Below are 27407 nucleotides of genomic sequence, written 5' to 3'. Positions count from 1 at the left end.
ATAGAAAAAGCTCTGGGATTTTGGGGGATATTAAAAATAATACGGAGGATTATATTGCAATGGTAAAGTCACTTGAATGAGAGCATTTCTTATAAAATAACAATAAATACAGTGTGAGGCATTATGTTTTATTTGTTTTTCTTTTCTTTAATCAGGAAATGTTAGTTTCTTTTAATACGCACCTTCCCCTTTTGCCACGCAGTGTGAGACTATCAAAGGGCTTTTTTGAAGGTGAAATGTGTGATGAAATCCCTTTCAGATAAATATATGAAAGTTCATTGCTAATTTTATAATTCTCAAACATTCGGATTTGATGATATTTTGAGATGACTTCTCCTTTTCTTTATTTCTTTTGACGCACAGAATGGTTCGGTTTGGGTGCCTTTGACTAAAATCTCTTCTGAAAACTTTAGTAAATTGGAGATAACGAAAAGTAGATTCAGAATAAATTTCGGTCATAAGTTAATGGCCTCTACACACTAGAGAAATTTATGTCCATATTGAAGCAAATTTCCTATGCCTGTATTGAACTCTTCAATATGGACATAAATTCTTCTAGTGTGTAGAGATCATAAAAGAGCTTTATCTGAAACCTTATCCACAAATATTAAATCCCATGGAATATTTTAATCCCATGGTATCTTCTAATTAGCTGGAGCTTAAAAGTATTCTAAGCTTTGACCAATCAGAGAACGCTGAGGGATCAAAAATATTTTTATTTGAATCAGTTTTTTTTTTTAATATGAGTAGTGCTTAAAAGAATATTTATTAAATAATTTGACTTTCACTGATTTGTAAAAAAAATCTACTAACAAAAACTAATGATACATCCTGACAATGTTTAATTTTTACTAACTAATAATAAACTAATAATAAAGCAAGATTTTTTTTTTAATTTAGATATTGCCTAAAAATAGAAAAACTGCAGGTAAAAATAAAAATTATCAAAGCAAGTAAAAGCTTCACTCTAACCGCAGTTATCGCGAACTATCTTTGTCGACGGGGTTGTCTTGTTCAACTCCCTTCCTTTGCATGCCAGATCATCTTTGATCGGCATCGCTAGATTCTACCAGACTGGACAAGGTTAAATTCGTTTCTTTTTTTTCTTTCTTTCTCTTCTGTTATTATTTTCTGATTTTCCTTTATCTTTCTTTTTCCAAACCATGTAAGAGGGGCGGACCCTATTGGTATTGCTTAAATTAAATAATAATAATAATAAAAGCCCAAATTACTAATGATAAGAAATGCACAACAAAATCGCTAAATTTTTAAGGTGAATTTTTAGGAATTTATGAGAGATAGAGGCCTCAAAGTTTACTTCATTTTAGAGCGTCTTTTATGGCCTCTATACTCCAGGGAAAAACTCTTCAATATGGACATAAATTTCTCTAGTGTCTAGAGGCCATTATGTCGTTTATTATACTGGTAACATTTTTCATTAAAATTGCCTTAAAAAAAATCATTTTAAAATTTTCTTCCCACAATGATAGAGAAAATTTTGTTTAAAAAGAAGTTTTTTTTTAATTAATTGCTTTTAGTGTAGAGGCCTTCAAGCTTGAGATATTGTACGAACTTCCGCGAAAAAACCGTGGTTCGTGAAAATAATCCGCTAAAAAATCCGCTAGGGTGGAATCACCACTTCTCGCCAGTGCCCCACTTCTCGCCACGTATATTGAAATTGCTATTTTTCACGATTTATGAAATAAATGAGCCGCAAAGTTACTTGTATTTTTATTGCTGCTACGTATAGATTCGAAAAACACTAATTGTTTGTTTTGAATTTAAATGTTTGAACATTTTTTAGAGGAATATTTTAAGCTACTGCATCGAATCCAATATTTCTTACCAAATATAGTAAGTGTCATGAAACTTTTATCGACCAAATTTAATTTTTAAATAAATAATTTGCTTATTGAATATTTAATTACATTCGGCGAATACATAAAATTTGTATTTAGTTAGTTAATATTTCATTTTATATCATTTTTATGTAAAAATGAGCCATGGCGGAAAGTGGTTGCTTCACCACCTGTCGCCATTGCTTTTCAATATGCGACGCTAACTTCACTTCATAGATTCTCAGTTGTCAAATCTACTTTGTTTACTTTCTGCAATAGTCTAATAATTTGATTTCTCAAATAAAAGTAAAGAAAAATCATTTGATGTGAGTAAAAATTAGGTTATCTTGAGTAAAAAGAAATGCTGAATGTATTCTTTGCATAATATTGCTCAAAATAATCGAGTTTGAACATTTCCAAGTGGGTGGCGTGAAGTGGTTACAGAACTGGCGAAAAGTGGTAAAAACTGGCGACGAAGTAGTTATTTTTGCATTGTTAATAAAAACCAGTTTTTTAGGTATTCCTCCGTTAAATTGTAGGACAATTGTTTTGACGAATCTAGAGTCAATACATCTAAGTAGCTTTGTGTCAAATTTGAGTTATCTGATAATAAGGGGTCAAAAGTTATAATACAATTAATTTCACTTTTTCCTAAAAGTGGCGATAAGTGGTTACTCCACCCTACTTCAGAAAATCCTCAGGTTCTGAAGCTTATATATGATCATAATATGATCAATATGATCATAAAATAAAAGACCTTGCAAAAGCATAATTCGAGATAAAGTGTAAAAACCGATTTTAAACACAAACCCGATCTATATAAAAAAAAAAGCTGCAACGAATTGAGCAGAGTAAAAAAATTATCAGTAAATATAAATTTTTAAATAATTAAAATTACATGTTGGTAAGGTTCCTAATACGGGATACCGAAATCCTGGCATTTCGACAAATTTTAGGATAGGTATAAATCCCGGAAATAAAGAATTGTATAAAACGGGGTCACGAAAATCCGAGGATCCCGAAAATTCCAGGAGACTTAAGTTCCTGGGACCCCAAAAATCTTAGGATTTTGCAAATACTGGGACGCGCTTGTAGTGTCGAAATTCTGAAAACCAAGATCTTGAAATAGAAGAATTTCTTTATCCCAGAATCTCAAAATTTGAAAAATACCGGGATGTTAAATCCTGCAATTAGAATCGAACACCTTTAAAGGCAGAAAAATTCCTGGTGACCTAAAGGAATTCGAATTCGGGACACTTGCATCATAGAGCGAGTGCTCTACCACTTGCCCCATTGAGTTCCCTAAAATATAATATATTTACTTTTTTAAAAAATGGTTTTGGTTTAGAATAGTTTTTAAAATGCCTACAACCCCTACAACATATTAGAATACATTTCAATTGTACTTATTTGTCATGATGTGTCTTTACAATTTCCCCATAATCCGAGTGTCCGTTGCTGTCTTATTTAGCCTTGGTGACTACCCTTGATAGAAGATATGATAGAAGAGTTTCCAAAATGAAAGTAGGAAAATTCGATTTTAAAGCAGTTTGTGACTATGCCTCTCATAAAATACAACAAAAAATTTTGCAGGAGAAATGTAACATGTTTTTTTAACACTAAACCTATCAAGACCCGGTCAAATTGAGCGGTTTAAAAACTTTTTAAAATTATCACATATTAAAACGGTATAATGTCCCTAACAAACTTTATGAATTTCGTAAAATACGCATTTAATGTATTTTTCAGTGTTTAAATTTTAATCTTTTTCTCTTTTCCAAGAAAAAATTGTTAAGTAGGGTAAATGCCCTAATTCAAAACCATTTTCAGACGCTTTAACTTTGACAGAAGATTCAACACATTAAGTTCATATTTTTTCTGAAGAGAATTACATAAATTTGCTCCTTGACTCTTCTAGAATGTTACTGTTTAGTGAAAATTCTTTAGATATAATTTGAAAACTTCTTAAATACAAGAACAATACGCGAGTGTAAAATGCTTCTATTGGAAACATATTAATCCAAATGGTGACAAGGAAAATTTTCTAATTGGAGACAAACAGTGTACAAGTGAAACCGTGACGAAAGGCTTCCAAAACCTTGTTGAGTTGCTCCTGAGTGCAGGATTTGTTCTTATTCCTGGTCTTTTCTCCTTTCCCATCTAAAACAATAAGAAAATCTCTCCAAAAAAATTATATTTCCGGGGTTTTTATTGAAGCATTTGCAGACACTTCAGAAAAACCCTTTTTGTTCACGAAATAGGTAATTATTTCATTTGAAAACTTCACGTACCGTTAACAATAAAGATTAACACTTAATTTAACTAAAATTAGCCAGAAATATGACATAAATGTTAAACAAAACGAATAAACAAAAGTCACTTTATTGTGTTTTTCATTGGAAAACATGGTCGATCGATGAAAAATTCGATGGTGAAAAGGTACACTTTTAATTTTTCTGAGAAACTAACAAATTAAAATCTGTTAATATGATTGGATTTTCGCTTTATTTGGAGCAAAATTAACTAAATAATTAAACTGTGGTATAGAAAATATATAAATATAATAATTTAGTACTGTATTTATCATGAAAACAGTGACGTTTCCATTTGGAGTAGCGAAAAATTCCATTTGGAGCAGGTTTTGAATTGGCTTAATTTACCCTATTTTACCCTATCGCAGTCTGTCATTTGACCGTGCGCGCTAGGAAAAACGACCAAAAACGGTCGGTAGGTTTAATGTTAATCAAGATAGTAACTTTTTTAAATCTAAGATTTAACATTCCGGCAATCCAGTCTTTCAAGTTTTTTTCGAGAGTAGGTTTTAAAACTCCATACAGAGGGAAATATGCCATTTAGCGAAAGCTAAAACATTTTTGCATTTATAGTTAAGAAAATAAAGCAAGAATATATGCTTATTTGTGTAAAAAAACACTACAAACAGGGTACAACCCTCTTACAAATGCGTGGCAAGCAAATGCAAAAGAAAAAAAAGAAAAAAGGCAAGAAATACAGAAAGAAAAAAATAGAAAAGCAGAGTACAGTAGGCTCTCTCTCAATCGGGCATATGGGGCAAAATGTCATCCAAATTATCGAGAGATTTGGGCATTAAAATCATTATAAATTCCACAAAAAGCGCTCAAATTTAAAGAACCACAATAAAACAAAGGGAAATACAGCGAATTTGAACAAATTTGCTTTAAAATCAAACGTGAAAATCGTTAACAAAATTTTGTGCCCGATTGAAAAAGAGCCGATTGAGCGAGAGTCTACACTCAGAAAAAGGCAGTTCTAACTTTGTATGGGACTTGCTAAAATACAGCTCTTGTCTGTAAGAATATTTTAAGACCCGAATCAACCTAAACATGTCGTGCTTAGAATCAAGAGCTGTTTTCTAAAACAGATCAACTAAGAGCTGCCGTGTCTTGAGAGAGAGAGAGTACCGTCTCTCTAGAAAATTTTCAGTGGCTTCCAGTGCTGTCAAATGACAGACAAAACAATTCACAGTGCAATTAATTCGCAAAGTTGTGATTGTTTTCGAGAGTTTTCTCAATGAAATTATAGTTAAAATTGTAGGCAGAAGCCTCTACAAGTAGTGAAGTGTCTTTTGGTTTAATAAATTACAGTGCCGACAAGAAATATGTGGAGAATAGGTGAAATACGCTTGAAAAACGAAAAACATTTTTTCCTGGAAAATAAAACATTGTGTCTAATAAGCTTTGCTCGAATCTCTGGAGTGTTGTGGAAATATGATTTTTTATTTTGAAAATTTATATAGTGAAATATTTGAAAGAATTTTGCGAGGTGGTCTTGTGAAAAAAAATGTCACGATATTCAGAGGCATCTCACTCATCGATAGTCGGATGGAAAAATATCTTCCCAAATGTGAGTCTCGAGTCGGATAAAACTTGATCAATTTCGCTTGGATTTCAAAATGAAGTAGAAAATGAAGGAATGTGACAAGTTACAGTTTAAAAAGTATATGTAATGGTGGTTTATTAAAAAAATGTGAATTTAATTTTCTCTTTTTAATTGTGAGCGTACGTCGATTTTGTCGCGATATAACAGAGAAAATTTGATACTAGAATCAAAACTCATTTAGCTTTGCTTTAAGAACTACTCAGTACTTGAAATTATATTTTTTCCACGCATGTAAATTCAAAGACTGTACGTTCTTGAGGCAAAGCGTATTCTAAAATAAATGCTTTTCTTTAAGTAAAATAGTCTTTAACCCAAGACACGAATGCTCGTTCTTATTTCAAGAGCTAAATCAAGACCCGTTTCCACAGAGCTGTTTTCTGAGTGTACTGTATTAGGAAAGAAAAAGAAATGTCGCTGGTCAAGCCAAGTCTGGAAATGTCTCTGGATTCCCCGTACGGGCCTCATGGGGAATAGAGGTTTATAATGAAACTTCCCTGACGAATAACTTTTATAAAATGTGTCCTGCTCCGCCCTTGGCACAATGAACCCCCGAACCCCCTTCATTAAGAGGGAAGCCAAGTATTCTGGGGATCCCTTCAATATCAGGCGGTGTAAGTAAACAAGGGCACGCATCTGAAAGAAGGTTATTGTTGGGATATTAGACACATGCTAAGTAAAAAATAATCAGTTAAAACTTTGAATTCTCCCAAGTTGTGGCCAATCAAGATTATTTAATTTATTATTTTCTACTGTTTGTATTTTCTAAGCCATTTATTAAATAGGCTTAATTGTTGAAAATAGCCCCTGTTTAATTACCCTTTGTTTTCCCCTATTTAGGGTAAGATGGGATAATTTGGAGTCATGTCTATTTTGGAACTTTGAGATTTTCTCACTGTTTGTGATAGTCAAAGAGAAAAAGAAAACCGTGAAGAAGTACAATAAGACTTTACATTCGAGACTACTTTATCTTTGTTTTTTCCTCTTGCCATATCTAAAACTGCTAAGAAAGCTGAAAGTTCTAAATTAGACATGATTCCAAATTACCCCATCTTGCCCTATTTCATATATTGTGAATTAAAATCAAAAATAGCTGAGATAAGTTCTCCGTAATTTATTGTAATATTTCAGATAATTTGATCTGAGCCCCTCAAACGTTCCATTCTGTGGTTGAAAGTCCGTAATTTTAAATTTGACTTTCTGAATTAGTTTAATTTCTTTTTCTATTCTGAAAATTTTCATCACGTTACTGCTTAAAATATTAAGCAAAAAACTTATGTGACTTGTTTTGTTCAATCACTTGATTAACTTTGTCTTGATTAACAATACAATTTATTACCTATAAATGTCCTTTAACTATTTTCACTGATATTTTTTACATTTTATTTAAAAAAAAATTGCAACCACTTGCTTCACATTTTTTTTTGTTGTTTTTGCTTTTGTCTCCGTTGAAATGTTTACTTAAAAAATGTTTGTGGCTTCACAATGGGAAAAAAGCATGGACGCAATTTGGGCGTTTATATTCTCATTCTTTTTTTTATCAGCTTCCTCCAATATCCTTTTATTTTTATCTTGGTATCCTCGTCAGATTTCACTTGTATTACTAAATTAGTTTTTCTCTCACTTAATTGTCACCTAATTACGTACAATATCATTTTTTTTTTAAATAGCAAGTTAAGTAGAATTATTCTGATTCTTAGGTCGCTTGGTGGTTAAAAATAAGAACTTTTGATTGAAGCTTGATCTTTTCAATAATGTTGTTTTCTTTGCCATTTATAAACTTGGTAATTATTATTTAATATTTTTTTCTTGGGTTATAACTCTTTGCTTCTTAGTAAGTTTTACTTTGCTTTCTCTAATAAGTATTGTAAGAATAAAATTGAAAATGTTCTGTATAATGTTGTGTTTTGTGATGGTGTCTCTACAATGACATTAAGGATTCATGGGTTTGTCCCAAGAAAGTTTACAATTCTTTAGAATTTCTTTCTTGAAATTTTGAGACTGAAAAGCTCATTTTCATGAAATTGCCATGGAAACATGGTATCTTTTATCTATACTTTGACAAGAAGAATTTTAAAAGAATGTGTTTCTTTCTCAGAAATTGGCAAAAACAGAGGTTTTCTAGTGGATGGAAAAGTATTTAGGGCATGGGTTTTTTTTTGTAATGGATTTAGCTTAACCTTTCCACATAATTCTTTCATACAATTCTGTCCACGAGAAAAACATGTTAAACTTTTCACTCATTTTTTTGTGTTTTGAAAATCTCGACGCTACTCAATTGTTTTTCCTTTGTCATCTAATGGAGAATTTTTTTTCATAATTAAAAAATACATTATACAATGTCTATTTAACAAATTTAGCGGCATCTAATAATTCCATTTTCACACACTATTTATTTATATCTTTTTTATTTAAATTTCTTCAATTTTTTGATAATTTCTTTGGTGTTTTTAGCTGAGATTCTTTTCAATCTCATTCTTTTTTTTCACAATATTCTCTGATTTAGTTATTTTCCAATTTTCTCGATTAAAAAAGATTCATCTCACCAATGGTGTGTGGTCAGCAAAACCCATTTCACAAATTTCTGTTGGAGCTGTCGGCGGTTTGTTTGCAAAAGAAGAGGGCTGCAATAGCTGAAACGGGTACCAAAGCATAAATGGTCATCCGGATGATGTCCGATGAGCAGCATGCTTTTGTTGGACTAACAATGATGTCTTGCGATGAATGTGTCGTTGCTGATGGTGATGATGTTTTAAGTAAAATCCTATTTAATCGGCAACTAAATCAGAGAAATAATTCTCATGCGATTGCACTGCCTGACATCGTCGTAGGGCGTTCCTCTGCACGATCACGCAATCGTTCGTGATCTGACGATTCAGAGCTGTAAAACACAAAAAAACAACACCGAATGTCGTTTATGTCAGTTATAATTTAATTTGAATTTTGATAATGACAATACAGTAGACTCTTCGATATCCGGCTGACTGGGGGACAAAATGACATTTAGGTTTTTTGAATGATCAACGGTTTTTCTATTTTGTGCAGTGTGAATTTATTTTCTGTCTGACAAAGAAAAAGAGAATTTTCTTCATGGTGTCCTTATGTTTCATTTTTTATCACAATTATGTATTAAAAACTTCGATACAATGTTAATAATACTTTAATTCACTCTGGGCAAACTTCATGTTTAGTGAAAATAATTTTGAATATATCAACCGCCAGTGTTTGGCAGCTGTCACCCGGATATCGAAGTGCTGGATATCGAAGAGTCTACTGTATGTCATTTTCAAAGTTTACATTTCGGTAATTAGATCAGGATTTGCCGAATTTTCATTTCGACTTGTCAGAATATAAGTCGAATACCTCGACTTTTTACAAAAATTCTTATTTACAGTAGACTCTCGCTCAATCGGCTCTTTTTCAATCGGGCGCAAAATTTTGTTGACAATTTTCACGTCTGACTTTAAAGAAAATTTGTTCAAATTCGCTGTAGTTCCTCTTGTTTTATCGTGATTCTTGATATTTGAACGCTTTTTGTGGAATTTACAATGATTTTGATGCCCAAATCTCTCGATAATTTGGATGACATTTTGCCCCATATGCCCGATTGAGAGAGAGTCTACTGTATAAGGGAAGAGCACCTCGGATCGGAATGTTACTTGACATGCTCGAAATTTAATTGAAAATATAAGCCTTAAAATACTATTTGGTATTTTTGTGAATGCTAATCGGTATATTAGTGATCCATTTACCTATATCTGTACAAATGAAATTTAAATTTTTACAATAAATTAATAAAAAAAATTGATGTAATTGCAACTATGTCCTCTGTACCTATGATCGTCGCCAATTTAATTAGGTGTCTCGAGAAAATTTGGTTTTGTACTAAATCTGAGCTAATGCATTGCATTTTTGTGAGAGTTAAATGGTAAAAAGTAGCTAATAATTTTTAAATATTCATTTAAATTGGTGCAACAATGTTGTAATTATCTGACTATTGGAGGAATATTACTGATCGTTGGTGCTCTTCCCTTACCCTCTACCTTCCATGTGAAAATTATATTTGAAAGATAATTATTTTCACAGTTTTAGAGATTTTCATCTCAAAAATCCTATACTCTGCATTTAAAATCTCAGCTTCAAATCACTCTCCTATTAAATTTGCCTAGGGGGAAGTGGGGCACCTTTGAAAGTGGGGTACCTTTGAAATTGGGATTTTTCACACATTCTTAAATAAAATTAAGCATTATCGTGATATAATTTAGCTGCACAAACATATTGAGAATCTAAAATATATCCTGATTAGGCTCAATTTTATTTAAAAATATGTGAAAAATCCCAATTTCAAAGGTGCTCCACTTTTAAAGGTGCCCCACTTCCCCCTACTACCTACGAGTTATTCGTGTCTTATTCTAAGCGGTCGATTTGTTCGTTTTTTTTTTTGGAATGTGCAAATACACATTGTAGGGTAAATGTCCTAATTCAAAATCATTTCCAGACGCTTTAACTTTGACAGAAGATTTAACACATTAAGTTCATATTTTTCCTGAAGATAATTACATAAATTTGCTCCTTGACTCCTCTAGAATGTTACGGTTTAGTGAAAATTCTTTAGATATAATTTGAAAACTTCTTAAATACAAGAAAAATACGCGAGTATAAAATGCTTCTATTGGAAACAAATTAATCCAAATGGAGACAAGGGAAAGTTTCTAATTGGAGACAAACAGTGTAAGTGAAACCGCGAAGAAAGGCTTCCAAAACCTTGTTGTGTTGTTCTTGAGTGCAGGATTTTTTCTTATTCCTGGTCTTTTCTCTTTTCACATCTAAAATAATAAGAAAATCTCTCCAAAAAATCATATTTCCGGTGTTTCCTATTGAAGCATTTGCAGACACTTCAGAAAAACCCTTTTTGTTCTAAATTACTATATAAATATAGTATAAAAAACTAAATACTTATAAAAAACTTATATATAAAAAACTAAATTACTATATAAATATAGTAATTTAGTACAGTATTTATCATGAAAACAATGACGTTTCCATTTGGAGTAGCGAAAAATTTCCATTTGGAGCAGGTTTTGAATTAGCTTAATTTACCCTATACAGATCTAATTAGGGACAGTGCCTCAGAATATCTCGTAGGCGATGAGGGCTGCATTTGTTATATGTTTTCCCCTTTGACAAAAAGATGAGGATACAATAATGTAGATGGTTTTGGTCTAAAAGCTTTTTTTTGATAAAAATTTCGATTAAAATCGTGATATTTTAAATCAGAAAACAGGAAATTTGAAAGTTATTTGGCATTATCTTCAGAAGGATTATCTTAATCGTTCCTAAATATTTACCATGCCCGATCGGTGAAGACAACCCGTAAATTTATTCCGTATTCCATGTTAAAATTAAATACACTGGAAATTTATTCAACAAAACTCAAGAAGTAAAAGCTTGTGAGGATAGGGATAAGTTAATGTTGCTAATTTGTTCAAATAAAGATGTTTATTATAACAAGAATAATTCTTATTGTTATGTCACTTTTTGGAACATTATTGTCATAAATTTGAAAGTCACTTACGACTTTATAAACGATGAAAGTTATAACAAAATCGTAGTGTGTGACTTCTGACATATATCGCTATAATCTTAGCTTTTTAAATAATTTTCTATATATTTTCTTGAGATGACATACAGTTTATTGGTGCTATTTTTCTTATTTTGATTCAATAGTATCGCATTCTGGAATAATAAAAAAAAATTAAGCTGAACTAAAAATTTCGTCATCTAAAAAGTTATCATAAGAAAATTTTGATAAATGCTGTTTTAACTGACGATTTTTTGCCAAAAATTCATAAAATTTTATTTAATATTAAGCATTCCTCAATGGCTCAAGTGATAGAGTACTCGCTCTTTGATTAAGTGTTCTGGGTTCGAATCTCTTTTATGTTGCCAGGAAGTTATCTGGTACTAAATGTATTCGAATTGCATCCAGTAAACGTCAGTACAGTTAACTCCATGGAGCATGGGACTATCAATCCCATACATGTATGATAAAAAAAATTTAATACAGCAACACTATTTGTGGGAGAATGCCTACACTAACTGTGTTATCACACTTGCACATTAAAATTATAATATGGTTCATATTAATTGTCGCTGGTGAGAATCCAAATGTGTAATTTGTGTGTTTGAATCATTTTATATTCAAAATTTGATCTATTTGTTGATAAAAAGGTAGACTTGGCCCGCAAAATTTGATATAAATTGATTTATAGCATTAATGCGGAAAATTAATGCGATTTTCTCTTTAATTTTTTAATGTGAAAAATATTTATGCTTTAGGTAAATTTAAATTTAAACTTATTTTTCAGGCCAAGTCCACTTCTTTATCAATAAATAGAAAAACCCCAAATATTAAGTGACTCAAAGACACAAATAACATATTTGGACGCTCACAAGCGACAATTAATGTGAATCACATTAAAATTTTAATGTGCAAGTGTGATAACGCCGTAAGAGAAATCCGAAAAAGTTAAAATAACATTCCGGAAATGTTTATTTTACCCAGCAGCATTGATCCGAAATCGGTGTAAATATTATGCTTTTTAGGTATATTGAGGGTTGAAGTTACCCTTTTACATGTTAATTTTACCCTTAATAAGGTGTAAAATTAACATTAAAAAATGTTTTTTTTCTCAGTGTAGTTCGTTTATGAAATATTGTAGCATTATTATTATTATTATTATTATTATTATTAGTATTAAAATTAACTTGAGAAAACTGGCAGGACATTTTATCTCGTTAAAATTACAAGGAAGTTGAAAACAATTTGTCGTATTTAGAAGAATCTCTTTTGGCTAGGAATGACGACAGTACAATAAATCATGATAAGTGAGCTTAGTGCTTTCTGTGAGAAAAGCAGAACACCAAATATTTCTCTTGGAAAACTGAGCCAAGAAAAGCAGCCAAGTTCCTTTTCTTCTATACCAACTTTACGTAATTCAATGGTGTTTATTTAAACAGCTTCATCACTTGGATGGTTTAAAGCACAGAGCGTAGCTTTAATTTCAGTCACATCCAAGCACTTTAACATCCATTACCTGCACCAATTTTCACACGAACTTAATTAGTGAAACAGAGTTACAATCATTAACGTCATCGAAAACCATGACGACACAGTAGAGTGAATATCTGTATATATCGAAAATTATCGTAGTTTTTTATAATAGTATTATAATTAGGTGAAAATTTGATTACTCTCCACATTCTATTTTACATTTTGCACGGATAAACGTAGAGGATTTGTAAAGCAAATTAAGTGAAGTGGCTGTGAAGTAGTTTTGTCGATAGAGATTTTATTGATTTATTGTCATTCATTATGTATATTAGAGGAGACTGGGGCAAAAAGTCACAAAACGGATATTTTATTTTTTTACAAACTACTCGAAGGCCCCAGAAATTTCTAATCAGCGCAGTTTTATAGAAAACTTACCACTCTACAACTTTGTCAAAGTAATTTTCCTCTATTTTTAAGGAAATACATTTATCGAGCCGTTTTATAATACGTAATTTTGTGACCATTCTCAAAAATACTGGGGCAAATAGTATCAGGCATGGGGTATTATCACATTTTGATTCGCTTTGTTACGGTATTCCGTAAATTTGAAAATAAATCCTAGATAACATATTTTCATAGGAAATTTATTCCTCTACAGTAAAATACCGTTTCCTCTATCTGAATGATAAAAATGCTTTTCAAGGAATTTTAGGAAAAAAACACACATAAAAGACTGCAAATCGTTTGACCAATGCAACCAACAAGCGACGACACATGGCATTGATGTTTTTGTCGTGAGACATCTTAAATTGTTTCGGTTTTTCTTACTTTTTGCTCCATACCTTTTGTTACTTTTTACCCCAAGTGGCCATTTTTAATAAAAGGATTTCTGGAGAAAAGAATCTTTGTAAAATTCTAAAATAGATAGGGGCTTCTTATTCAAAGAATCCAAGTAATTTAGGAAATAATCATCAGTGAATAAATTCTGAATGATAAGTGGGTAATAATTGATAAATTCTTCAAGGAAAATATTTCAAAAATAGGGCTAAAAATTTTGATATTTTTTGTTATCTAAATTCCTTGGTCGAATTCTAAGAAACATACAACATCGAAGAAGGTCTATGGAAGCTATCTATGGAAAATTTTTAAGACACTATCTTATTTATCTTGGAAGATATTGAATTTTGAAATTTTCGATTTATACCTTTTTGCCCCAGTCTACCCTATTTTTGCTTTAAATACTGTTGAAATTGTTGATTTTAAAATAAATAATTTTACAGAATTTTTACTAAATTAGGTACTTATATTTTTGATTATAAGTTTTGTAAGTACTTCATAAAAAGGAAATTTATGTGGAAACAACATTATTTGTGGAAATTTCCCAAATTCGGGGATAAAATTCTCCATTCGTAATTTTATTCTGAGCATGGAATAATGGTGAACGAAATTCAATATTGAAAATAAATCTCACAATATTCTAAGATTTTTAGGAGGTTACACTTTTCTGAAAGTGTATTTTAATTAGAGTTTAGGGTTTAGACTCACTTTCATAAAAAAGATTATACTTTAGACATTTAAAAAAAATGAATTTAATATAAGAACTAGAATTGCAAAACATTTTTGAAGTTTTGAAGAAGAAGTAAGTGAAGGAATTCTTGTTTCTCAAGAAAATGAAAGACCATGACACTTTCATTGTGAAATACATTCTTTCTCTTAATATTCAAGTGGAATATTATTACTAAGTTTGCACAATAGACTGGGAAGTGCATTTGACAACTTTCAAAACTCATGGAACAGAAAGGCTTCCTTACCAAATTGTTAATTTCTCAAAGAATGTGCTAAATATTTCTTGAGAACGTAAATGCAAACTTTAATCAAGTATCTTAGACGTCTTCAAAATTTATTACAAGTCATAAAAATATATATATCATGATTTTAAATACTTTTTTTATACGTATTCCTTAAATTCTTTATCTTCTAGATATAATTAATTTTGAATAATTTTTGAGGCGTGGCAGAATAGGCAGTATTTCAATAAAATGGTCAGTAAAAATGTCATATTAAACATTAAAAAGGAATTGGTCGATTTTGGTCCATAATGGCTCCGGCACACCTTTTAGATCAGGAAAATTTCATAAAGTCGAAATCTGGATCCCCTTCTATCTCACATGTTTTGCATATGTCTATCTCATTATCTCGCACTCTTCCTCTTATCTTAAATATCACTCCAAATTCAATTTAGCTCAATCGAATTTGGTATGCGAAAGAATGAGATATTCATATGCAAAACAAGTGAGAAAGAAGGGGATCCGAATTTCGACTTCATAAAATTTTCCTGATCGAAAAGGTGTGCCGGAGCCATAAATAATGGTTTTAATCTGTATAAAAATAGATTTGGTCGTTAATGCCTCTCGCACATGTTTTAGGTCAAGAAAATTTCATGGAATTCAAATTCATATCTCTTGTTTTGGCCCGCGACCCCAATAGGGATAAGCGGTTGAAAATGAATGAATGAATCTCTTGTTTTGTCAAATGTTTTGCAAATATCCATCCAGAGAGGTGACAAAGAACTTTTCTTCTTCTTTTCAACGTCATAATTAATTTAATTTAGTTTAATCCAATTTAGAGTGTGAAGTTTAAGAAAGAATTTTGATTTCTTCAAATTTTCCCGATCTAAAAGATTTTCCTGATACATATTGTCTTGAGTAGGGGAAAGTGTCCATGCTTTGCACGGTCTCAAGCGTCATAATGATTAAATTTTTCCCATGTTTCTCAATAAGTATTACTCATTGTGTCCATATTTTAAAAACTTAGGAAAAGTGTCCTGTTTTTAAAATATATTGCGGAGTTATATTTATTTAGAAACATAAGAAAAATTTAGTTATTACAAAGCTTGGGAACGTGCCAATCATGGGAACTTTCCCCTACATCTTTTAAATTAGGAAAATATTATGATATCAAATTTTCCATACCTTTCTTTCTCAAAAATATTGCATATGTCTGTTCCACTCTTACGCATTCTTCATTTTGTCGTTAGTATCACAACAAAGTCAATTTTGATTTGAGAGCGAAAGAATAGGATATACATAAAAAATCATTTGAGAAAGAAAGAGATGGAAATTTTCCTGATTTAGGGCAGAATCACATTGACAGTATTTTGCTCACCGTATTTTGATAATTTACGTATTTTCATTGCAATTCTTACGCAAATTTTCGACTACCGTATTTATCTCATACTCGGTAGCACTAGGTGAAAATAACAGGGGCATGACATTTCCTATGTTTCCCTTATGTTTCTAGCGAGCCCGAAAAAACTTTTGAGTTTATTAGCTGTTTTCTGTCATTGTAGAAAGAATTAGCAAAAAATACTAATACAAAATAAAAGCCAATTTAATAACGAAGAGGCAATCGAAAACCCTAAATTGGCAACCTACGTAGTTTTGGAGATATCTCGTGAAATGTGTACGAAAACAGGGAAACATTTACACTAAAACTGGTCGCATTTTTCAGAGCTAATGTCACCCCTCTGGAAAATAATATAAGAAAATTGTATGAATAAAACGAAAATGAGATAAACGGTGAGCAAAAAAACTACGATTAATTTCTCTTACATTCTTTTTTGCTCACCGTTTATCGAATTTTCGTGTTATTTCTTCATTATTATTATTTTCACCTAGTGCCACCGAGTATGAGATAAGGAAACACAGTAATTAAGAATTTGCGTAAGAATTGCAATGAAAATGCGTAAATTAACGAATTACTGTGAGGTTATGGCGAACATTTTATTGTCAATGTGAGTCTGCCATTAGAAGGTCTGCTGGAGGATGAATAAAAATTATATTTAAACAGTCAGTGCTCAATTTAGAAATTACAAATCAATGAAATCAAAATCTTGAAAATTAGGAAAATTTCATGAATTTCGTTTTTGATTTTTGTGCAACCCTTTTGTATTGCAATCTAAATTGAATTTTCTGTTACACTGACGAGAAAAATGAGTGATAGACATGTGAAATAAGTTTGAGAAAGAAAATAATGGAGATTTAGATTTCATAAAATTTTTCTGGTCTAAAAGATCTGCTGAAGATATTAAAACTCATATTTGATCAGTGCTTCATTCAGAAATCATAAAGCAGTGAAAGCATAATCTTTCCAATTATGAAAATTTCATGAGTTTAGAATTTTTAAACGTTTCGTACTCTAATCAAAATTGTATTATTTGTTGTGATGCTCACAGGAAGAAGAGGAGTTCAAAAGAGATGAACAGAAATGGAATTTTACACAGTAAAAGTGACAAAGGCATAAGTTTTCCCTATACTTGGTAAGATGCTCACAAATAAGCCTATAAGTATTCTAGGTTTATTTTATTGCTTATGGCTCTGGCACACCTTTTCACTTGATTGAAATTCAATCGATTGAAATTTTACATCTTACTCTTTTAAACTGAAGTCAGATATAACTGTCCTTTTCTGTCAAATAAAAATTGAAATTGAAAATGAAATTGAAATTCCAATTTTAATTTAACAAAAAGAGACAAAAATATCTTATTGTAGTTTGAAAGAATAAGAGGTAAAATTTGAATCGATTGAATTTCACTCAAATGAAAAGTTGTGCCAGCGCCATTAAAATTTAATTTATAATGGTGCTGGCACACGGCACATCTTTTCAATTTAGTGAAATTCAATCCATTGAAATTTTATTTCGTACTCTATCAAACTGAAATCATATATAGTTGTCTCTTTCATTGAAATTAGAATTGAAATTTAAAATGCAATTAAAATTGAAATTTTGGAAGAGTAACAAAAGTAAGATTTCAATCAATACTTATGGCGCTGGCACACCTTTTCAATTGAGTGAAATTCAATCGATTGAAATTTTACCTATTACTCTTTTAATCTGAAATAAGATATGTTTGTCCCTTTCTGTCAAATAAAAATTGAAATTTCAATTTCATTTTCAAGTTTAATTTTAATTTGACAGAGACAGCTAAATCTGATTTCAGTTTGAAAGAGCAAGAGGTAAAATTTCAATGGATTGAATTTCACTAAATTGAAAAGGTGTGCCAGCGTCATTAATAACAATAAAAATTGACTTTCTCTTAATTTAAAAGGTTTGCGGGCAAAATTACTGACCATATTTGATTTATTCTCTGGCCAAATTCTATTTTTTACTGCAAAATTTACAATTAAGAATAAATAAGATTTTTGACAGGATTTCTTTTATTTTCTGACCAAATGATTTTATTATTGTCCATTATCATCAATCACAAAATTTCATTACATAATAATTGATTTAGACTATTATTGCATCATAAATAGTGCTGTTTTATGTGATTGAAAAGGTATAAGACGGTTTTATTACTTGCCTTATGTCGAATTGGAGTTATAGATAAGTTTCTTCGCTATTTATAAACGTTTCAATCGTTTTATGTATATTAATACGAATTTAAGAACAATTTTTGACCAGTAAAACAGGTAAAAGCTATAAACACCCCATCTACTCACATGATAGTTTTAATACTTTTTTTTTAAGAAATAATCAAAACAGATTCCCTCCCGATTAAATTCAAATTTTTATTTTCACTTTTTACTCAAATCACACTCATTGTTTAATATAATATATTTTTGGGAACTTTTTGATAAAAGCTGGGGCATGACGTTTCCTATGTTTATATCATATGTTTCTAGCGTGCCGAAAAAAACTTTGGAGTTTATTAGGTGTTTTCTTTCATTGTAGAATGAATTAGAAAGAAATACAAATACAAAATAAAAGGCAACTTAATACTGAATAGGCAACCGAAAACCCCAAATTGGCAACCTACGTAGTTTCGGAGATATCTCGAGAAATGTGTACGAAAGCAGGAAAAAATTTATACTAAAACTGGTAGCATTTTTCAAAGCTAATGTCAACCCCCTGGATAAAAGGATTAAAATAAATTACTGTGCTTTTCCAATAAAAAATAAAAAAGGGAAATCTTTCTCCTGAACATTGCTTTTTTTTAACATTTTACTGTTCTGAAGTGCTCCTGCATTATCGACTTTGGTTCTTGTCTCAACTGTTTTCCCTAATTCTCGTCGTGTTCTAAAACCACCAAACAGTCATGACAGAAACCAATTCAAAGAGAAGTCGATAATGCAGAAGCAATTAAGAATAGTGAAGTGCTAAAAATAAAGACCATGGAAAAATATTGCCCCTTTTCATTCTCCATCAGAGTAGCACAATTTCAATGCTGTTTGATCTTGACGTCTGACATTGTTTTAAAACATTAGACGAAATCAGTGCCTAGAAGGTTACTTATTTCAGAGGTGTGCAAGAATCGTTGAAACCGAATAAACGTCAAAATAAGTTTGTTTTGGTAGCGTTTTGACCATTGACGTACATGCTTTATTTGACGTTTATTCGGTTTCAACGTTTCTTGCACGTCTCTGGCTTATTTACTTATTATGATATCCGGATCGGAACAATAATATAAAATAAAAAACTTTGTTGTACACAAAATGCAAAATGAGATGAAGCTTACATAAATCAATAATAAATGAGAGGGGGAGATCAAAATGTTTGACGTTGAATTAATCAAGAATTTTCCTTATTTGCAATGTAATATCTTCACAAATTAGATTTATCTTGAAATATTAGCAGTATTACTTACTTTGATCTAACTGTTTTCGGACTTCCAGGATCTCCTGGTGTAGTTGTATTATTGTTATTCGTACTGGCAGATGATCTTCGTCCCGTGGACGTTTTCATGTCAAAGATAGTCTCATTTTCCAGTTCATTTTCAATCTGTAAGAACTTAATCACCTTACCATGTGGCACAATTGCCCTCAATTGAGGTTGGTTAGTTAGCTGCGGACTCACCTGTCTCTTGTAGCACAACCTTTCGCTTGAGTCTGATCCGCAGGAGGAACTTTCCGATACCGCTTGGGACACTGTTGATGGTCCCGGTGGACTACTTGGCATCGGGAACCGTTTTGAGCAAACCTGGGACTGAGATTTCAACTGATGATTCATGTGGTGATTGTCGGGAAAGTCAGAACAAAATACCTGAATATGTTCACATATTCGACGAAAGCGACGAATATTGCCTGAAAGTAGGGTGAAAGTGATTGCAAAGAGCATATCTGCAACATCTCCTTGCTTGCATATTGCACTTATATCCACTTGGAAGCGCACATGACGCTGAAACATGGCTGGACCTGTGCCATTGCGCTTGTACTCCACACGGAAGGACATTGGCGATATGACACTGTGCGACAACTCAGCCATCTTCAAGAGATATCACATTGCTCAATTAATCTCCTGTAAAGTTTATTTGTAAAATATTCAGAGATGTTAAAGGGATGATACTCACAGAGAGGAATGCGTGAATAAGATGAGCCTTGACTGTTGCAAGAGGCTTACCCTTCACAAGCACCGTAAACGTTTCATCTTTTTCCGTAGTCATCAAATTCCCAAACCACGAACGTTTTGTAAGTTCAGGAGATGAATCTGGCGTTAAGTGAACTTCATCTGAGGATACTAAATCAGTCAGATTCATTAGATTTTTTTTTACTATTATTACGTAATATGTGATGATTTACCTTGAAGTTTCCGCCGGTGGAAACGAGGACTGCCTAGAAAACTGTTTTTGATATTTGTTAAACGATTCTTCCACAATTGGCCAGCCGTTGAAGCACACGTTGATCCGGTCATTATTGGCGGAGGACCTCCGCCTAAATGAGGTGATCCTGGTGGTGTCATGACAGAAAGTTGCACTGAAATACAAGAAAAAAAATCCGTGTCATATTTCTAAAGCTCAAATTTTATTATATACAGCATCAAGGGGTTTTTAGGGCCTCTTTCCTTAAAACGGTCTTCAGACTAGAAGTTTTGCCAACTTCTCGACAGTCTGAAAATCTTAAATAGCAACCATTTATATAGGTTCTTCAATATTTAATAGATCATCTGTCCTTAAGAATTTAATCTAGAACCAAAATTTTTGGAAACATTTTGACTGATAAGAAATGAGAGAAGTTAAGCCAAAATGGTTCAGCCTTAAGCGCTTATAAGTCACCTCTAAGATCATTAACATGACATTCTTTTTACTCCACCTTTCGCTTTGCTTGCAAAACCATGTTATATCGGTTACTTAAGTAGATATTATGTCCATAGTTCATATACGAAAATGCCCTTCAGCCATTAGTTATAACAGTTTTAAGTTCAAGGTTAAAAGCTAACAGGACTTTAAACTGCGTATTTCTGAGCCGATTGAGATGAGTTTGGGTTTGATGGAAAGGTCTTGGAATCCATGATAAGTCTAAACCAGTTCCAAAGTCTTATTAAGTTATAAATAAAGCTAAGGGCCTCGACAGACTTGAGGATTAGCCGAGAGACGACTTAGCGTAATTATATCCGAAATAATGGTTAAACCGCATTTCTATCATTTTCCACTAAGTCGTCTCTCGGCTTAAGTCAGTGTGTCTAGGGCATAAGCATCAGTAGAAAAGTATTTCTCATGCCATATCAGCTTTGTATTCGTCCAGTTAATAAATGGCTAGTAATGCCAATGGTCCCAATGGTGCACATAAGCAAAAAAGCAAAAAAATCGGCATGAAAGTGGTACTTCAATTGACATTAAATATTCACTGTGCCTGATCCAAACACATAGCGAAATGGGCAGTTGTGATATCGTAGCAGCACTGGGCGCTTACAGAAAGCTGTTAGGGAAAGGCTCATAATTTTGTCCAGTTTCTTATTTTGGACACTTTGAGGATAAAATTGGACACTAAAAATAAATTGATTAAAATTATGGATTTTTATTCCAATATTTGATAAATAATGAATTCTATTTAAATATTTTGTTCTTTTTGGAAGATTTTAACACTAAATATGTTAAATTTTGAATGTGATTTGTGTTAAAATTGCTTTGTTGAAAATTCAGTGTGAGCAATTGCTTACGAGAAATATGACAGAACTATAAATTTTGTTTGTAAAGATGTTTTCAAAATTCCCTATGAAAACGAGCGAGATGACTAGATCTAGATCTCTTTCACTCTCATTGAAATGTCAAAAACATGTTTACTAAACAAAAGTTATTGTGCGTTGGGCATTACTTAGCTGTGGTAAACTACTAACAATTTTTCCTCGCTGTTTTTCAGTGATATTATTAAATATTCATTGAATATTGTGTTGATTTACATTAACGGTGTTTTGTACATTTGACCTGAAGTAAGATTTTCCTTGTGAATTACTTTTTTCGTGTGAAAAATGGGAAATTTTCTAAGAGATTCATCAGTGAGGTGATAGTCCTTATTTTGGACAGGTGTTTTTCTCTCGAAATTTTGTAAAGTTTTAGCTTCTGTGATGACTAGGTTGTATAAATGCCTCGAAAAACAAAGGAGCATCATCTCTACGAACGAGATGTAGTGAAAAAAGCCTTAAAAGTCTCCCGGAAAGGCCAGGGAATGAGCGAATTCGCGAGTATTTGGATTACCGAGGTCAACTCACTTTAATTAATGATATAGCAAATTTCTGGGCTTCTTGTGACATTTTACGGTCCCCTTACATAAACAGGAAGAGGACCTGGTAAGATAGGTTTTTGAAAATGGAAAACAATGGGCATGTTTTTGAGGCGTATAGCTGTCCAAATATACAACCAAGTTGTCCAAAATTCGAGTCAAATTCACCTCTACATATCAATTCATTTTTAAACGTATTAAGACTAATTTTAGTAAAACCTAAGACAATAAACCCTTGCCAAGTTTCTAAACAACCCTTCTGAAAAGAGAGTAACAAAAAAGTCAATTAGTATTGAAAATATCGCACTTCAAACTTGGAACATCGATACTTATAAGCAGACTGTCCAAAATTATGAGCCTTTACCCTATAGGGGAGACTGGGGCACATGTAACCATTTTCGATAGATGCGAATTTGAGGTGATTTTCCAAGGACACCGTAATTTTTTGGAAAATCTTTCTTAGCTAATGTTTTACCCTTGGGTATAGGCAGTACATCGAAGGTAATGCGGATGCTGGAAAACAATTGAGTTTTCCATAAAAATAAAATTTGTGTCACCGTGCATTTTTCTCTTTTCACAAAATACCTGGAGTAGAAGTAAACACTTTCTGGGGAGGATGTAAACACCCTTTTCTCCACCCTTGAAATTAACTTTGCACCACTTTCGATTATTTTAATTACTTAAGAGATATATAAAGACTGCATATTTTTCAAAAAATCACGACACTTTTTACAAGGAATAATTAAAATAGCAAAAAAAACTAAAAGCATGCATATCAAAGACATTTTTCAATGCAGTTTCCCCATATTTTGACATCATATGACTTTTATTGAACACAGTACCACCAATTTTTTTCGTAATCTATGAATTATAGATATTTCGCATGAAGGTCAATTTCCCGCTCTTTTACCTACTCATTTTGTGAAATTGAAATTGCCTGTTTACATCTACCCCAAATGCTGTTTTCTGACCAATTATTAATTCTTTTGAAATAATGTGAATCTCAATTTCTCTAGTAAATGCATAAATATAATCCTAAAAGATGTAGGAAAGAATTGGTATTGCTACATTTCGATTATTTTACACAGTTTTTAATTTCCAGGTGGAAATCCAAATGACCAAAATAATCGAAATATCAACATTTTCGGGAAAAATGATTTTTATTTTTAAAGTATTAGGATTTTATTGACCAATTCATCTGTGGACATACATCCCCATGGTATCTATGAACGCTTATGGGTTTTATCCTCTGGAGTCTTAAAATTAATGAAAAAAATCACAGTGTTTACAACTACCCCAGTTTACTACTGCCCCAGTTCCCCCTATGGAGCGGCTACCCATATCGACGGATCAGAAAGAATAGAAGTGGGGAAGCATAAGGGGCCCAATTGTGGCCTTCATGCATCGGTAATGCGAAATGGAGAACTGATCCTTGGCAAAATTAGTTTTGCTTTCAGCAAATTTGGATAATTGCAAACTGGTATACACCTATATACATATATTTGGCAGATGAAGAAAAAATCTTTCTGAAAAGATCGAACTCGTGACCATGAAATTATTTAGCTTTATTAATTTAACCTAAATAATGTGAAATTACTTTTAGTTTATATTTCATGTCATGAATTCGAGCATTTCAAAAAGCTTTGCTTTACAATCACTTTTACAATTTAATTAATATGTGCTTTTAAGAAGCACAATATGTAGCCCTTTGAAGTGGCATTAAAATGACTCTCCAGAAAGTTTCATTTTCGAGAGGCAAACTCACGAAATATATATATTCTGCATACATCTGGGTATTATGGACTTTAATCTATTAATTAAACATCCAGATTATTGTTCAATTCCTTCATAATTCTGGCATAAATTCAGCATATTTCATAAAACGCCAGTGAAATTAAAATTTTAACTTTATCTTAAGTTCATGAAATAAGATAAAGTGCCCTCACTCGACCGGTTCCTCGTCTCGACCGGTAGATTTATTATTTATTATTTATTTAATAGGTCAATTATTCCATGAATAATACGACCCAGTGAAAAGTTCATAGAAATTGACGAAATTGACCATCAAACATTCAAAAATTGACCCACCGGTAGAGTCTAAGATCCCGATCGAGTGAGGGTACTTTACCTTACTAAATAATCATTTTGCAAAGTTCATATAAATTAGTAACAACTTCGTCTGACCGTAACAACTCATTTGCCATGAGGAACAAAAAGCTCACTGAAAATGTAGAAAAATTGGTTTGAGTTAGGGTCGAAAAAGTAAATTGATATCAAAATGATAAACAATTTTATAAATGATAAGCCGACCATGAAAAAAACACGATTGTTCGCTTAATGCTATTTCCAATAAATACTTTAACTACCTAGTCTAGGAAATAAACTTTTAACAGAAAGTAAAGTTTGTAAGTTCTCCGCCTTTTGCCAAACAAATAGTAATTCTGGAGTTTGAGTTTGAGTTAAAGTTACTGCCAGAGGTAGTTAAGAATTGTCTAAGTATTTGTCTTTACAGCCAGCTATTCATGTAGAAATATAAATATTTAAGTTTTTAAAAACTTGAGAAAAGAATTATATATTTTTCTCTGTGATATATGACACTCTTTCCGTCATCCTTGAAAAAAAAAAGTTAATACACGTCATGTAAAATTGTCTTTAAATGTCTCAATTTAATTAAAGAAATGTGAGCCATGGCTTAAAGCAATAAAACCCATATTTTATACAATAAAATTCAACTTTTATAATACTTAAACATAAAAATAGCATCGTTAGGAACCTAAAATCAACATTTCGCATTGTATCTAACCTTGATGGATACATGATAACAATATTTATTATGTAAAGGACTTGAAAAAGAAAATAACATTCATATGGACGTGGAGGTGTTTTCTCCATTTCTAAGAAAAAGAATGTTCAATCTGTTTTAGCTTTTGGAGAATTTTATATCCAGAGGCCCGTCAAATCCATCGTCGAGGACAGATTCTGTGAAATCAAATTAAATTATTTTCCATGCTGGAATAACAACCAAAATTCAATTCAAATTTTCTATTCTAAAATTGAATCATTGAATTAGAAATTTCGCAAAAGGTCATATGCTTTATGATTTGAACTTGCAGGTTATCATTGGTAGCCTCGAACTGTTTACAATACAATTTAGCATGTTTGTGTGTAACATCGACTCTACTGGTATAGAGTGAATTTTGTGTATCAAAACATCACCTTTAGCATTCATCACATTGCAAAATTTGGATACAAAGGGACAGATAATCCTAACCGGCTTATGTAGGTGAGATTCTTAATGTGAGCTAACTCGGAGTGTATACAAATTCGATTTAGAGCTGAAGTTGGGGGCGCCATTCAGTTATCTTGAATAAAATTCGTGAAATTATACAAATTTTGTATTAAAACCAAAATATCAAGGATTTGGATGGACTGGCACAAAAGTAATATGTGGGTGAAATGTAGACCAGAAAGTTCTCTATAATTTTGCCTTAGAACATGATCTCATCGATTACTCAGAAGCCGAGATAACCGCGGTTTTTTGTTTCTGAACTCGTTTTTTCGACCAGATCGCCCCAAGTGTTCATTTGGTGAATTTCAACTATATGAAAGAATTGTTGCATTTTGTGAGACTTTCCATTTAAAACCCTATTTTAAGTGGACGAAATGTAGACACAAATGTCTTCTATAATTATGTCGAAGTAATCATCAAAATCGGCTCAGCGACAGTCGAGATAATTGAGGTTATGTGATATTGAAATTGGTTTTTGACTGTGGCGCCCCTGGTGTTGGTCCCACGAAGTTCAAATGTCCTAGAAAGTTGTAGCATTTGGTGAGATCTCTCATTTAAGCCCTCACCCATCAAAATCGGTCATATAGAACTGGAGATATGATTTTTTGAATTTCGTGAATTTTGACCCCTCATATCTCCGGTTCTATTGAAACCACAGCGCACTTACGCACCATTTTGGAAACGTCCTAGACTGGACTATAACATTCTAAAATTTCATTAACTTGCATAAAGGAATTTTTGAGAAAATTGAGTTTGAATTTTGATGAACTTTGGCGCTATCGCAGCGCCACCTGTGGTGACTTTTTGAACTTCCTTCTGAAAGTGCTCATCTAGACGAAACCAAAACCCCAAAATTTAGGTCGATATGTTAATTAAAACCGGAGATAGAGGCCGGTCAATATTCGAACTTTAAGCCCTTATAGCTCGGGTCAGGGGTTATGGATCGACTTAAGTATTTTTTTGTTTGATAGGTATAATCAAGGGCTACAACATACTAAAATTTCAGACCAATGCACAAAGGAATTTTTGAGTTATTTAATTTAGAAAATTAAAAAATCTTCTTTTTAAAAATAGCGCCCCTAGAGGTAGTTTTATGAACTTGCGATGTTAGAAGGGAAGTGGCATTTCACGAGAGCTTTCCAAAATACTCTCACTTTTTAAATTCTAGCAATTAGAACCGGAGTTATGGTCATTTTAAGAATTTTTTTTTGGACCCTTATAGCTCGGGTCAGGGGGGTCGGGGGATCTTAAGTTTGGTATTGATGGAAAGCCTTAAGGCCCAGCTATAACATACTAAAATTTGAACCCGATCGATGCCATAGGGGCTGAGCTATTGAGAAAACAAAAAAAGGGGGGGGGGATATTCAAAACGTAGGAAGTAGGGGTGGGGGGTGGGGGGGTCAATGCACCAAGTTGCAATTTTCATACGATATATAACCTTTGCCGAAAACCGCATGTCGATATCTTTTTTAGTTTAGGAGCTATTAAGCTTCAAAGAGCGGCCGGCCGGCCGGCCGGGAACGTAAAATAGCCACATATATATTCGTGATCAGGAAGTGCTGAAACACATTTTGGCCAAGTTTGAGGTCGATCGGACGACATGAAATTTTGTTAGGATTATAGTAGGTGAGATTGTTAAGAATCTCACCTAATATACAGCCTGTCCTTCGAATGTTCATAGAAGCACATGGTCTAAATAGAATCAGGCGGATCCTCGAGAATATTTCGCCTGTAAAATTTAGCAGTAAGGATTTATCCTAAACTATCATACACTTAGAGCTTTAGATCATCGATTAGAGGTCCTCGTATAAGTTTCC

At 32.2% G+C, this 27407-nt stretch overlaps 1 protein-coding gene across 3 annotated transcripts in view; it reads right to left on the bottom strand.

The window, feature by feature from the left end:
* Positions 1–8262: 8262 nt before the first annotated feature.
* Positions 8263–27407, bottom strand: part of LOC129803503 (serine/threonine-protein kinase BRSK2) — a 54334-nt gene continuing 35189 nt past the window's right edge. Inside the window, exons 7-12 of one of the 3 annotated variants that reach the window (XM_055850105.1) lie at positions 20385–20558; positions 20156–20322; positions 19849–20070; positions 19663–19791; positions 19454–19596; positions 8263–8634 (exon numbers count right to left, since the gene is read on the bottom strand). In XM_055850105.1, coding sequence (XP_055706080.1) covers positions 8553–8634; positions 19454–19596; positions 19663–19791; positions 19849–20070; positions 20156–20322; positions 20385–20558 — 917 coding nt within the window. In that variant the 3' untranslated portion in view covers positions 8263–8552. The remainder of the gene's footprint in view (positions 8635–19453; positions 19597–19662; positions 19792–19848; positions 20071–20155; positions 20323–20384; positions 20559–27407) is intronic. The other 2 variants (XM_055850106.1, XM_055850107.1) reach the window with 2 other exon arrangements.

The sequence above is a fragment of the Phlebotomus papatasi genome, chromosome 2, assembly GCF_024763615.1.
Source record: "Phlebotomus papatasi isolate M1 chromosome 2, Ppap_2.1, whole genome shotgun sequence".
NCBI lineage: Eukaryota > Metazoa > Arthropoda > Insecta > Diptera > Psychodidae > Phlebotomus > Phlebotomus papatasi.
Note: the sequence above shows the minus strand (reverse complement) of the source record. Positions and strands in the feature narration are given on the sequence as shown.